The 11981-nt window shown below is 46.6% G+C and overlaps 2 protein-coding genes across 2 annotated transcripts; both read right to left on the bottom strand.

Moving 5' to 3' along the window:
- Positions 1 to 232: 232 nt before the first annotated feature.
- LOC102458135 (olfactory receptor 5V1-like) lies at positions 233 to 1174 on the bottom strand. The gene has a single exon (XM_006126114.2). The coding sequence runs from the start codon at positions 1172 to 1174 to the stop codon at positions 233 to 235; it is 942 nt and encodes a 313-aa protein (XP_006126176.2).
- Positions 1175 to 10655: 9481 nt separating this feature from the next.
- Positions 10656 to 11597, bottom strand: LOC102451141 (olfactory receptor 11L1-like). The gene has a single exon (XM_006132674.2). It carries the CDS (start codon positions 11595 to 11597, stop codon positions 10656 to 10658), a length of 942 nt encoding a protein of 313 aa, XP_006132736.2.
- Positions 11598 to 11981: the final 384 nt, after the last annotated feature.

The following is an 11981-nucleotide window of genomic DNA, read 5'->3' as shown; positions in this document are numbered from 1 at the left end:
TAGCAGCCCCCTGTTTGCAGGATAGGAAGCATGGAAAGTGCCCCTCCTTCCTCATTCCCCTCCCCTGAGTTGAAAGCAGTGAACATGGCTCCTGCGGCTCCCTCGAGCACATCCAAGGGCTATACATTGATCCAGGTGGTCCACAGGCCAAAAAATTTGAGAACCACTGGCCTAAGGTGTCACAGGGCTACTCGTTATTTCTATTAAATTTAAGATGACTGATCGGCTAGCATCATTGAAGTATGAATTTCCTGCTAACTTTCCTCAGGGCTTCCTTGACCTCTTTGTTTCTCAGGCTGTAGAGGAGGGGATTGGCCAGGGGGGTCAGGACCGTGTAGGCAACAGACAGAACTTTCTTGAAGTTCCCCAGAAGGTCGGTGGTTGGGAACATGTAGACAATGAGGAGAGTTCCATAGTAAATAGTCACCACGATGAGGTGGGAAGAGCAGGTGGAAAACACCTTTTGCCGCCCCCTCGTGGACGGGATCCTCAGGATGGTGGTGATGATGCAGATGTAGGACGTCACGGTGAGCAGGAACGGGACCAGTGGGAAAATCAAGCACAGCATGGAAGCCACCGTTTCCATCAGCTGAGGGTCATCGCAGGAGAGTTTTACCAGGGGGATCAGATCGCAAAAGAAATGGTCAATAGTGTTGTGGTCGCAGAAACTTAACTGGGATACTGATAATGTTGTTATGGCATTACCTAGGAAGCCCCCTAGCCATGAGCCACCTGCCAGCTGCAGCCAGGCCCTGCCCCTCATGCGGGTTGTGTAATGCAGTGGGTGGCATATTGCGACATACCGGTCATAAGACATCGCCGATAAGAGAAGGCATTCGGTGGCAACCAGAGAACCAAAGAAATATAATTGTGTGAGGCACCCACTGAACGAGATGGCCCTGTCCCCCGTCAGGAGCCCAACCAGCAATTGGGGCAGGATAGTGGAGCTGTAGCATATCTCCAAGCAGGACAATTTCCCCAGAAAGAAGTACATGGGGGTGTGAAGGTGAGGGTCGGCCACCACCAGCAGCACAATGAGGATGTTCCCAGACATGGTTGCCACGTAGATCACAAGAAACAGCAGGAAAAGGAGGGTTTGCAGATCAGGAAGAGTCCCGAAGCCCAGGAGGAGGAATTCCGTGACGGACGTTTCGTTCTGCTGATCGAGGTGCATCACGGGGTGTGTCCACAGTAAGTAAGGCTGCAACAGAAAAGAACAATTTCAGCTCCATAGGTGACAGGTTTATGTTCATTGCCTCTCTCTGCTGGCTATCAGAATAATAGCTGGGTGGCGAATGGAGGCCAAAGAAGAGGAAATCCCATCTCTCTTGAGACCCGGAATCGGTTTCCAACCTGAGCAGATGACAGGTTAAAACCCAATGTGAATCTCTCTGGAAACTTGCACAGTACCTTGGAAGACGGCCCGGGGGGTGATGGGGTCAGACACAACATTATGGACAGACAGACAGATAGATATTGGTTCAGATACTCTCCTGCAGGAGAGTTTGAACATCAGAATGGTCAGACCAGAGGTCCATCCAGCCCTGTGTCCTATCTGCCCACAGTGGCCAATGCCAGATGTCCCAGAGGGAGGGAACAGAACAGGGAATCCTCAAGGGATCCCTCCCCTGTCACCAACCTCCAGACAAACAGAGGCCAGGGACACCATTCCTACCCATCCTGGCTAATAGCCATTGATGGACCCAACCTCCATGAATCGATCGAGCTCTTTTTGGAACCCAGTTAAAATCTTGGTCTTCACAACCTCCTCTGGAGTTGGACTAGATGACCTCCAGAGGTCCTTTCCAATTGTAATTTTCAACGATGCTACAATCACTTTCTGGTGTCTAAAAGAAGAACCAAATGGAATTATAGAATCCCAGAATCCTAGGGCTGAAAGAGACCTCAGGAGGTCATCAACCCCCTGCCCAAAGCTGGACTGACCCCAACTCAATCATCCCAAGGGGGACTTGAAAACCTCTAGGGTTGGAGATTCCACCCCCTCCCTAAATGGGTTGGAAGTGCACTGCTGCGAGGGATCAGGGTTTTATATTTTAGGGGAAACCACAACAAAGACACAAACCAAGGAAACAGGGCTGGTAATTGCAAATGGGTGTGCAACCAACACCAGGTGAACTGGAGGGGCAAGTTGCAGGTAAACTCTGTTATCATCCATTAGAAATGATATCTTAGACAAAGAGGAATGCCTGTCCTACCTAGGGATAGCTATTCAATTTTTTGTGGTAGGACATTCTATGGCCAACGACCCAACCAATCACCATCTGTTTCACAACCACCAAAATTACCCTCTTTCATAGATTATTAGAATCCCAGGGCTGGAAGAGACCTCAAGAGTCATTGAGTTCAGCCCCCTATCCAAAGTAAACCAACCCCGACTCAACCATCCCAGCCAGGGCTTGGTCAAGCCAGGACTTGAAAACCTCTAGCGATGGAGATTCCACCCCTTCCCTAGGGAACCCATCCCAGTGCTTCCCCACCCTCCTAGGGAAATCATTTTTCCTAATCTCCAACCTAGACCTCGCCTACTGCAACGTGAGACCATTGCTCCTCGTTCTGCCACCTGTCACCACTGAGACCAGCCCCTCTCCCACTCTTTCACATGAATTATTTCTTTGTAACATTTGTAACAAATATTATTACTATAGTGGTAGAGAACCCAAATCTAAATTTCACTGGCAATAACATGTTCTCAAATGTTTGGTTTTAATTCCAATTTTGAATTTAAATGGTGTCTCTTCTTCATTTTATTAATAGATGGAATTTTATATTACTAAAATATTGAGTTTATTGCATATTATTTCTATATTTTAATTGTTTATGTTGTATGTGATTTTGATTTGATTTTCGAGGCCAATATGAAATAGCTTTGTTTCTTACAGGATAATTTTGCTGACATAAATATGATCCCCGGGGACATTTTGTCCTTGACCAATTGGCATTTCCATCAGATTTTTTTATCGTCTCTACAGTTTCTCTTTTTTTAATATACGGATATTGTCTCTTTTTGTCTTCAGCGCTCATATCTGCCAGTGTTGTCTCTCTCACCATTACGAATCCTTGGAGAGACAAGATAAATGAGAAAATATCTTTTAATGGATGAATTAATTAATGCTTATTAACTATATGTCAGGACCTGATTTTACACCCCAGGAATAATTCTCTTTATTCTGACTTGTCTCTTGCTGCAGTTAAGGATCCAATTTCCACCGCCTTCACGAACTGGATCATTTGATTTCAGTTGCACATGGGCAGCTCCTGCCATTATAGTTCAGCTTGACAGGATGCGATTTAGTGGATAAATGTTGGCAAACGTTCATGACAGCCGACCCACTGAAACCAACACCAGAGGAGTCCACCCTGCCGCTGACTGGCTTCTTCCCATTGAAGGAGCCATTTAACGATGAAATGGCCCCTCTGTAACTGGCACCTTTTCATCATCAACCTAGCTATGGATCTCTGCTCTATCGTGTTAAAGTGGCTGCCATCCCTGCACTGGGTATCCCAGGATTTTGGACCACTTGGCAATGCACAGAGCTATTGGTCATGGCTAGAAGGCCACCAGCAGCTCTGCCCTACCCCCGATCACATTGTTCGGATGCCAGACCATCACCTCCCAAAATAGGTCCTTCAAGTAGGCTCATAGATAGACTCATAGACTTTAAGGTCAGAAGGGTCCACCATGATCATCTAGTCTGACCCTCTGTACAATGCAGGCCACAGAATCTCACCCACCCACTCCTAGAATAATTCTCTCACCTATATATCAGATATTGAAGTCCTCAAATGATGGTTTAAAGACCCCAAGAGGCAGAGAATCCTCCAGCAAGTGCCCCTTGCTACAGAGGAAGGTGAAAGTAGTTAAAGGTGCTAACCTACCTCACCTCACTAGCCCTTCTCCACACCTCGGGAAGGTCACTGCTGGTGGAATGAAGGTTGCTTCAGGGTTGGAAGAGTCTCCCTCCACCCCCGTAGCCGTGGGGAATGGTTCTGTTCCCTGGTTTGCCACAAAATCTTTGTGTGACTTTCCGGCCAGGTTATTATCCCTCAGTAGGCCCTGAAAAATGTGGATTGGTGGCAGGATGGGTGAAGTACCTCAAACCGATTGACTTCAAATCTCACTAAAGGCATTTGGGCCGTTAGGTGCTGAAACACATGTCTAAATGCATCCCTCAGGGCAGCACGTTCCCGTCTGTAAATCGGGGTAATGACACGGCACGGGGAGGTGGGCAGATAGACTGTGAGGTGTCCGGATACCATGGTGAGGGGAGGCCAGATAAGGAGATAAGATATCAGTGAGCTGCCTTTGTGTTGAGTGGAGAGTTTGAGAGAGATCGCTGCCAAATTCCAATTGGGTTCCTCTGAGACTCCTCACCTAACACACTGAATTCCCCTAAAAAACCTTGAGCGCAAGAAGAAGGGAAGAAAAGGTTGCTTTACCTCTAAGCTGAAGGCTCTTGTCACCTCCTCGCTTGGCATCTCAGGGAGAAGATTGAGTTTATTCCGTCCAGCTTCTCCCTCCACCACATTCATGTACGTTCATGTTCCCAGTAAATACAGTGTCATAGTCCAGAGCAGCTACCAAGGCTCCGTTACCTCAAACGGAAATACGCTCTCTTCCTCAGACCTGCCTCCAAATGGGAAAAGGCTTTTCTGACTCACTATATATCCATCTGGGGAGCAGGTTCACTCTCCCCAGGCACGTCTGTTGTTGGGGAACATAACAGGCTAGGAAAAATTGGTATTTGCTTTGTAGTTAGAAAATGTGACTTGAGTTCAACTTCTAATACCAATGGGAGGGAAAGTCCGGGAAGGGAAGAAAAGTCTAATCCTAAAATTAAACTCTCTTTATTGTGTGACCGTCTAGGTGACTATCAAGAAATAATGAAACCATTCTAGATTTTACATCCAAGATGTTCAGGGATGCTTAAGTGATTTAGGGTATGTCTACACTAGCCCCCTAGTTTGAACTAGGGGGGATAATATAGGCATTCGAAGTTGCAAATGAAGCCCGGGATTTAAATGCCCCCTCACTCCTCTCTTCTGCAGACTAAACAAGCCCCAAACCCTTAGACTCTCCTCTTAAATCAAGTTTGTTTACAGAAAGTGCAAGTTCAGATTTCTAACACTGCCTAAGGGAACTGAATGAGGAACTTGTGTCTAAGGGTATGTCTACACTAGCCCCCTAGTTCGAACTAGGGAGGCTAATGTATGCATTCGAAGTTGCAAATTTAAATATCCTGGGCTTCATTTGCATCTTCCTGGGTGCCGCCATTTTTAAAAGTCCCTTAGTCCGAACTCCATGCCTGCGGCTACACGCGGCACGGAGTAGGTAGTTCGAATCAGGATTTCTAATTCAAACTACCATTACTCCTCGTGGAACTACTCCACCGGTAGTTTGAATTAGAGATCCTGATTCGAACTACCTACTCCGTGCTGCGTGTAGCCGCGGGCACGGAGTTCGGACTAAGGGACTTTTAAAAATGGCGGCGCCTGGGAAGATGCAAATGAAGCCCGGGATATTTAAATCCCGGGCTTCATTTGCAACTTCGAATGCCTACATTAGCCTCCCTAGTTCGAACTAGGGGGCTAGTGTAGACATACCCTTAGACACAAGTTCCTCATTCAGTTCCCTTAGGCAATGTTAGAAATCTGAACTTGCACTTTCTGTAAACAAACTTGATTTAGGAGGAGAGTCTGAGGGTTTTGGGCTTGTTTAGTCTGCAGACGAGAGGAGTGAGGGGGGATTTGAGAGCAGCCTTCAATTCCTACGTTATTTTTTCATGATTTTTCAGTTACAGACTAACATGGCTACCCCCTCTGAAATGTTATAAAGTGTTACTAGCCAATGGATGGCCCGATTTAATAGCAGTCAGCATAATCTTGGCTCCCCAATTGTCCTGTTTCATCAAGAAGAAAGACATATTTTCAGTTCATCCCTCAGGGAAATGTTTGTTTCGGCCTCTGCAGAAGAACACGAGTATCCGTCTGTTTTCTGTACGCAGAACAAAATGGAAGATTGTTTTCCCCTGTGCTCATCAAGCACAATTTCACTCCTGAGCTGTAGAATAAATTCAGTCAAACACTGATTTGGTCTCAACTGGAGTATTGTGTTCAGTTCTGGTTGCCACATTACAAGACAGTGGAAAACTAACTGGAGGAAGTCCAGAGGAGAGAAAAAAAATAATCAGAGGTCTAGAAAATATGACCATTGAGGAAAGATTGAAAAATATGGGTTTGTTTAGTCTGGAGAACAGAAGACTGAAAGCGGACAGGATAACCATTGTGAAGAACATAGAAGCTCAAGGAGGAGGGAGAGAAATTGTTCTCCTTGGACTTTGAGGATAGGACAAGAAGCAATGGGAGGCAAAGGAGGTTTAGGTGGGACATTAGGAAAAACTTCCTACCTGTCAGGGTGGTGAAACACTGGAATAAATTGCCTAGGGAGGTTGTGGAATCTCCATCACTGGAGATATTTAAGAGCAGATTAGACAGACATCTATCAGACATGATCTAGTAATTATGGACTATTGGAGTTTTACTGTAATTATGTAATCCTACCTTGAACTGGATCAGATGACCTATTGCGGATCCTTCCAGTTTAACACTTCTATAACTCTGCCAGCGGAAAACACACTTCCCTTGGATTATCAAGGCTTGTTGTGTTTTCTCAGGGATCCATAATAGGTCTTCGTCTGAATTTTGCAGGGTGTGTCTTTGTTATGGACGTAGTTATATTGCATGATCCAACTCACGGACCAGTTTTGGGGATGAATCCTGGTGATGAGCCACCTGAGGTACGTGTGGGGCAGACACTAAGAAGAGTATTCAGGTGCTTTCTATGAGCGTGAAATATTTCCCCTCCTCTATGGGAATGAACTGCACTAAGGTCATGTCTAGAATACGGAGTTAAGGTGGTTTAAGGTCAACCCATGATCATTTTTAACCTCTCGAAGTTCCTACCAGTTCAATGTTTCTTTGAGTCGATATGGCCTTGCCGCAGGTGGGAAATGATAGGTAAAATGGTGCAATGGCCATGTGTAGACAGGACCTGAGGCCTTTATTCTGCACACGGTGGGACCGCTAACGGGAGGTGTGCCACTGCAGAAGTCAGAAAGAGAAGATTTTGTTGAGCTCTTTATTGCATTAGGCTTTTGGTGACAGAGATACTTTTATTAGGATCTCCTAGAAAATGGTGAAACATGAGGTGGGACTGGTGGAAAACACCCCCTGGAAGTGGGAGGAATTCTCAGGCCAGTGGTTAGGCTTGAAACACGCAGGCTGGGTTTTCCCATAAGACGCTGATGTTAGGTGCCCGAATCCTATGGATGGTGAATGGGATTTGGGCACCTGACACCTAGATCCTACACTCGATAACCACCAGACATGGTGGAGTAGCTAGTGCTCTGGATTAGGACATGGGGTAACTTGTTTCTAGGATTTTCTCCTCTTATTCTGGGCAGGTAACATCACCTCTTCCAGCCTTAGTTTCCCCAAGGTATAACATGAGGACACGGAGGTGGCCTTAGGGATGGATCCATAAAGCTTTTACGTTGGGCATATGGATCCCAGAATCAGACCCCACTGAGATTCACAAGGCCCCTGCTCAACTGTTTTCAGTAAAGAACCCATAAATGCCTCTGGATGTGTCCTCTGAAGCCCCACACCAGGTATCTTTGTGTCAAAGCATTAGAAAGAGGCATAAACACGGGGCAGGTGCGAGCCCCCATGCGACTCCCCTGTGGGTCCTGATCCAGCATGAATGATCCCATTGAACATCCAAGTGTCCTTAAAAACGAGACCTATGTTGTTGTTGAAGATGGGCAAATAAGAGGCGTGCTCATATGTCCCGTGTGCAATGGCCCATGTTGGTTTCGGGTCATTTTGAAACACAGCAGGAACTGAAATACAGGCAGTCCCCGGGTTACATTAATCCGACTTACGACGGATCCCTAGTTACAAACGGGGTGCAGCTAGTGCGGGGTGCCTCCCCCACTGTCGTTGCCTCTGGTGGTGTGGGGGGCGCTTCCCCCCAGCAGACCAGGGAGATGCAGAGCTAGCGCCCCCCCCCCAGCAGACCAGGGAGACGTGGAGCTAGTGCCCCCCCCAGCAGACCAGGGAGACGCGGAGCGGCTTTTCTCACCGCGGAGGACGCGGGTCTGCTGGGGGGAACAAGACACCAGCCAAAAGGGGGCACTCCAGAGCGGAAAAATTAATTTCCTAGGGAACAGCAGGAGCAGCAGGCAGTGAGACCCATTGTGTTACAGTCCCCACCTTGGGAGCAACAGCTCTTTCCCTCTTCAGCACTAGAGCTGCAAGTATCTTGTTAACGTCACGTGAAATTAACAAGTCCCTTCCAGCCTGGCAGAGGTGAAGCTGGAAAATTACCCAGTGGTGTGGGTGGGCAGGACAGAAGGGAAGAGGGGATAAGCCCCAACCCCACACCCTGGCTGGAGCGGAGCAGGGTAAGCCACGAGGGGATGGGTCTGGTTGCTAAGTGGGTGAGTGGAAAATGAGGACCCACCTGTGGCTAAACTCCTGTTCCCAACACAGAATTTTTCTTTAAAATTAATCCTGTGGATAAATTCACACACACACTTCACAGGAAGGGATTTCCATTTTCTGCTCAGCAGAGTACAACAACACCTTTGATTGTATCAATATTTCCCTGTGCTCTCCAATGACTATTGATTACACTTAATACCCACTTCACTGAACCATCTGTAGCAAATTCTATTTGGAACAGTAATATGCATTGAATAAACTTTTTTTAGTTATAAAAAACAAAGATTCTGACTATTAAATGAATAACTGGGATCTTTCAGGTACCCCAAAAGGAAGATTTGGATATAGCATGAAACACTGAAACTTATGATCAATTTTTAATTAAAATATCAACCAAAAAACCCTTCATATCAAAACAGTATGTGTTTTTCTTAGAATAAGGAAGTTGTATGAGAATCAGGGTCTTTTCCAACTAACTCCAGCTCCCCGCCCCACCCCAAATATGTACCAGTTCTGACTTACGTACAAATTCAACTTAAGAACAAACCTACAGCAGTGCCAAAGTGACCTTGCAACTCTGTTTTTATAACGTAGATCTCTACAATCTATTGGAAAGTGTCTGTCTGTTTGTTCCAGAACTCCTAAAATGTAAGAGCTGGGGGCCACCAAGTTCAATATACAGCTTCCTCTAGGGTATGTCTACACTACCCCACTAGTTCGAACTAGCGGGGTAATGTAGGCATACCGCAATTGCAAACGAAGCCCGGGATTTGAATTTCCCGGGCTTCATTTGCATAAGCGGGGAGCCGCCATTTTTAAATCCCCGCTTGTTCAAACCCCGTGCAGCGCAGCTACACGGGGCACGAACTAGGTAGTTCGAACTAGGCTTCCTAGTTCGAACTACCATTACTTCTCATTCCACGACATACCCCTAGTCACCTCTTAAAACAAGGCCAGGGTTTGGTCCTGCCAGGAACACGGGATGTGCCTGGAATGGGTTTGGTTCTCACAAAACCAAACAGAAAAGAGACAGAATCACCAAATCAAGCACAGCCCGCAGAATTAACGTGGTGAAGTGAATGGGGACAGAAACTAAACCAAGATGAATCAGAAACATATGGTGACCCTGGGATAGGATTGCTTCTCTACAAATCTTAGAGAAGAGATACAAAGGAGAAATTTGGATTCATGTTCTCTTTGGACACAGCTAAATCACTGCTTAAGGCAGGGGTTGGGGAACTTGCAGCCCCTGGGGCCAGATGCGGCCCTCGGCATGATGGTGCTCCAGCCTCTCCCCCTCTCCCCCGCCCCGCCAAACTTCATGGGGCTGGTACACACAGTCTACTAGCCTGAGCCCCCCAGGCACTCGTGTGTGACAGAAAGTGAGGAGTATCTTTCTGCTTCTCAATCGGGGGCCGCTTCTCACTTGCGTGTGGCCCCCGACCCAAAAAGGTTCCCTACCCCGGCTCAAGGTTTGAAGACTAGACGACAATGTTATTGGAAACCAAATTGACTGTAGTGATTTTTTTTATTATGAACACTTAGCAAATGATAAGAGTTCAGAAGGATGAAGAAAAAACATACCTGATGGAAATCCCATTAAAAAATATCTAAAAAACCCATAAATGGACAAACTTTAACAATCATTGAAAAAAAAGATATCCCACATAAAAATTGACTTCATAAAAATAACACTGTATTTTTGAAAAATACAACAAAGCATGTACATTTTCCTTTTATTTTCCCCCCAAAAAACCCTACCCTTAATTAAGTTAAGGACCCAAGAAGAGCTGGGGAAATACGCTACTACTGTATATCTATATGTGTGTGTATATATAGAAGCTCTGTGTGTTCTGAATGGATTTTATCTGCACCTTCTCGCTGGGCACATACTACCCTTGTTTCCTCAGTTTAGAGCAGCCCCAAGTGCATGTTGCCCACCTAGGTCCTAAAGAGAATGGTATCATGGGTTTTAAGAGGTCTAACGGTTTCTTCCACATCCATAACTCTCTGAAATGCCCAGGAAGTCTAAATGAAACACAACCTGGATCTAAGCTAGCTTCAGTTCAGGCCCTATCCCAGCACAGAGTATATCGATTTTATTTTCACCTAAGGCAGCGGAGCAGTTGGTGTTATCCAAACACAAACGACTTGCAAGCTTTCCTCAGGGCTTCCTTGACCTCTTTGTTTCTAAGGCTGTAGATGAGGGGATTGACCAGCGGAGTCAGGACTGTGTAGACGACTGAAAGAACTTTCTTGAGGTCCTTCAGGAGGTCGGTGGTTGGGAACATGTAAATAATGAGCAGCGTTCCATAGTAAATGGTCACCACGATGAGGTGGGAGGAGCAGGTAGAGAAGGCCTTTTGCCGCCCCCTGGTGGAAGGGATCCTCAGGATGGTGGCGATGATGCAGATGTAGGATGTCACGGTGAGCAGGAACGGGGCCACCGAGAAAATCAAGCTGAATATGAAAATCAACATTTCCATCAGCTGAGGGTCACTGCAGGAGAGATTTATCAGAGGGACAAGATCACAAAAGAAATGGTCGATTGCATTGGGGCCGCAGAAATTTAACTGGGATACAGATAATGTGATGATGATGCCGCACAAAAAGCCACCGGTCCAACAGCCACCGGCAAGCTGGAGGTGTAACCGGCCGCCCATACGGGTTGTATAGTGCATTGGGTTGCATATCGCTACATACCGGTCATAAGACATCACTGACAAGAGTAGGCATTCAGCAGCAACCAGGGAGCAAAAGAAATAATATTGCGTGAGACACCCGCTGAATGAAATAGCCGTGTCCTCACTGAGAAGACCGGCTAGCATGCTGGGCAGGACAGTGGAGGTGTAGCAGGTCTCCAGGCAAGACAAGTTCCCCAGGAAGAAGTACATGGGGGTGTGGAGGTGCCGATCTGCCATGATTAGAGTTATTATGAGGATGTTCCCGGCCACAGTCGCGGTGTAGATCAAGAGAAACAGCAGGAAGAGCAGGACCCGCAGTTCAGGAAGAGTCCCGAATCCCAGGAGGATGAATTCTGTGATGGTGGTTTGATTTCCCTCTTCTGGGCTCATCGTGGGGTCAACCCACGGGAAAGGACTTCACGGTATACTAGAAATGAAGAACATTCACTCCATAAATTGTCAGCCTTGTTGCTGTTGTCTTCCCAGCTAGCTACTGAGTAGAAAGTAGAGGCTAGGGGCAGGGATGTTGAGAAAATACCATCTCTGTTGACCCAATGGACAGATGGCAGGTTCAACAAAACGTCAGTCTCTCTGGACACCTGGGCAGTAACTTGACCGATCCCCACAAGCACCTCTATATTATGATAATGGGTCTTGGACACAACAGTGGAGAGTCACAGACAGGTATGACTGGACCTAATGCCTGGAAGATAGCTAACGTTATGCTAAAATTTAAAAAGGGCTCTAGAGGTGATCTTGGCAATCGCAGACTGG

This window comes from Pelodiscus sinensis, chromosome 30 (assembly GCF_049634645.1).
Source record: "Pelodiscus sinensis isolate JC-2024 chromosome 30, ASM4963464v1, whole genome shotgun sequence".
Classification (NCBI taxonomy): domain Eukaryota; kingdom Metazoa; phylum Chordata; order Testudines; family Trionychidae; genus Pelodiscus; species Pelodiscus sinensis.
Note: the sequence above shows the minus strand (reverse complement) of the source record. Positions and strands in the feature narration are given on the sequence as shown.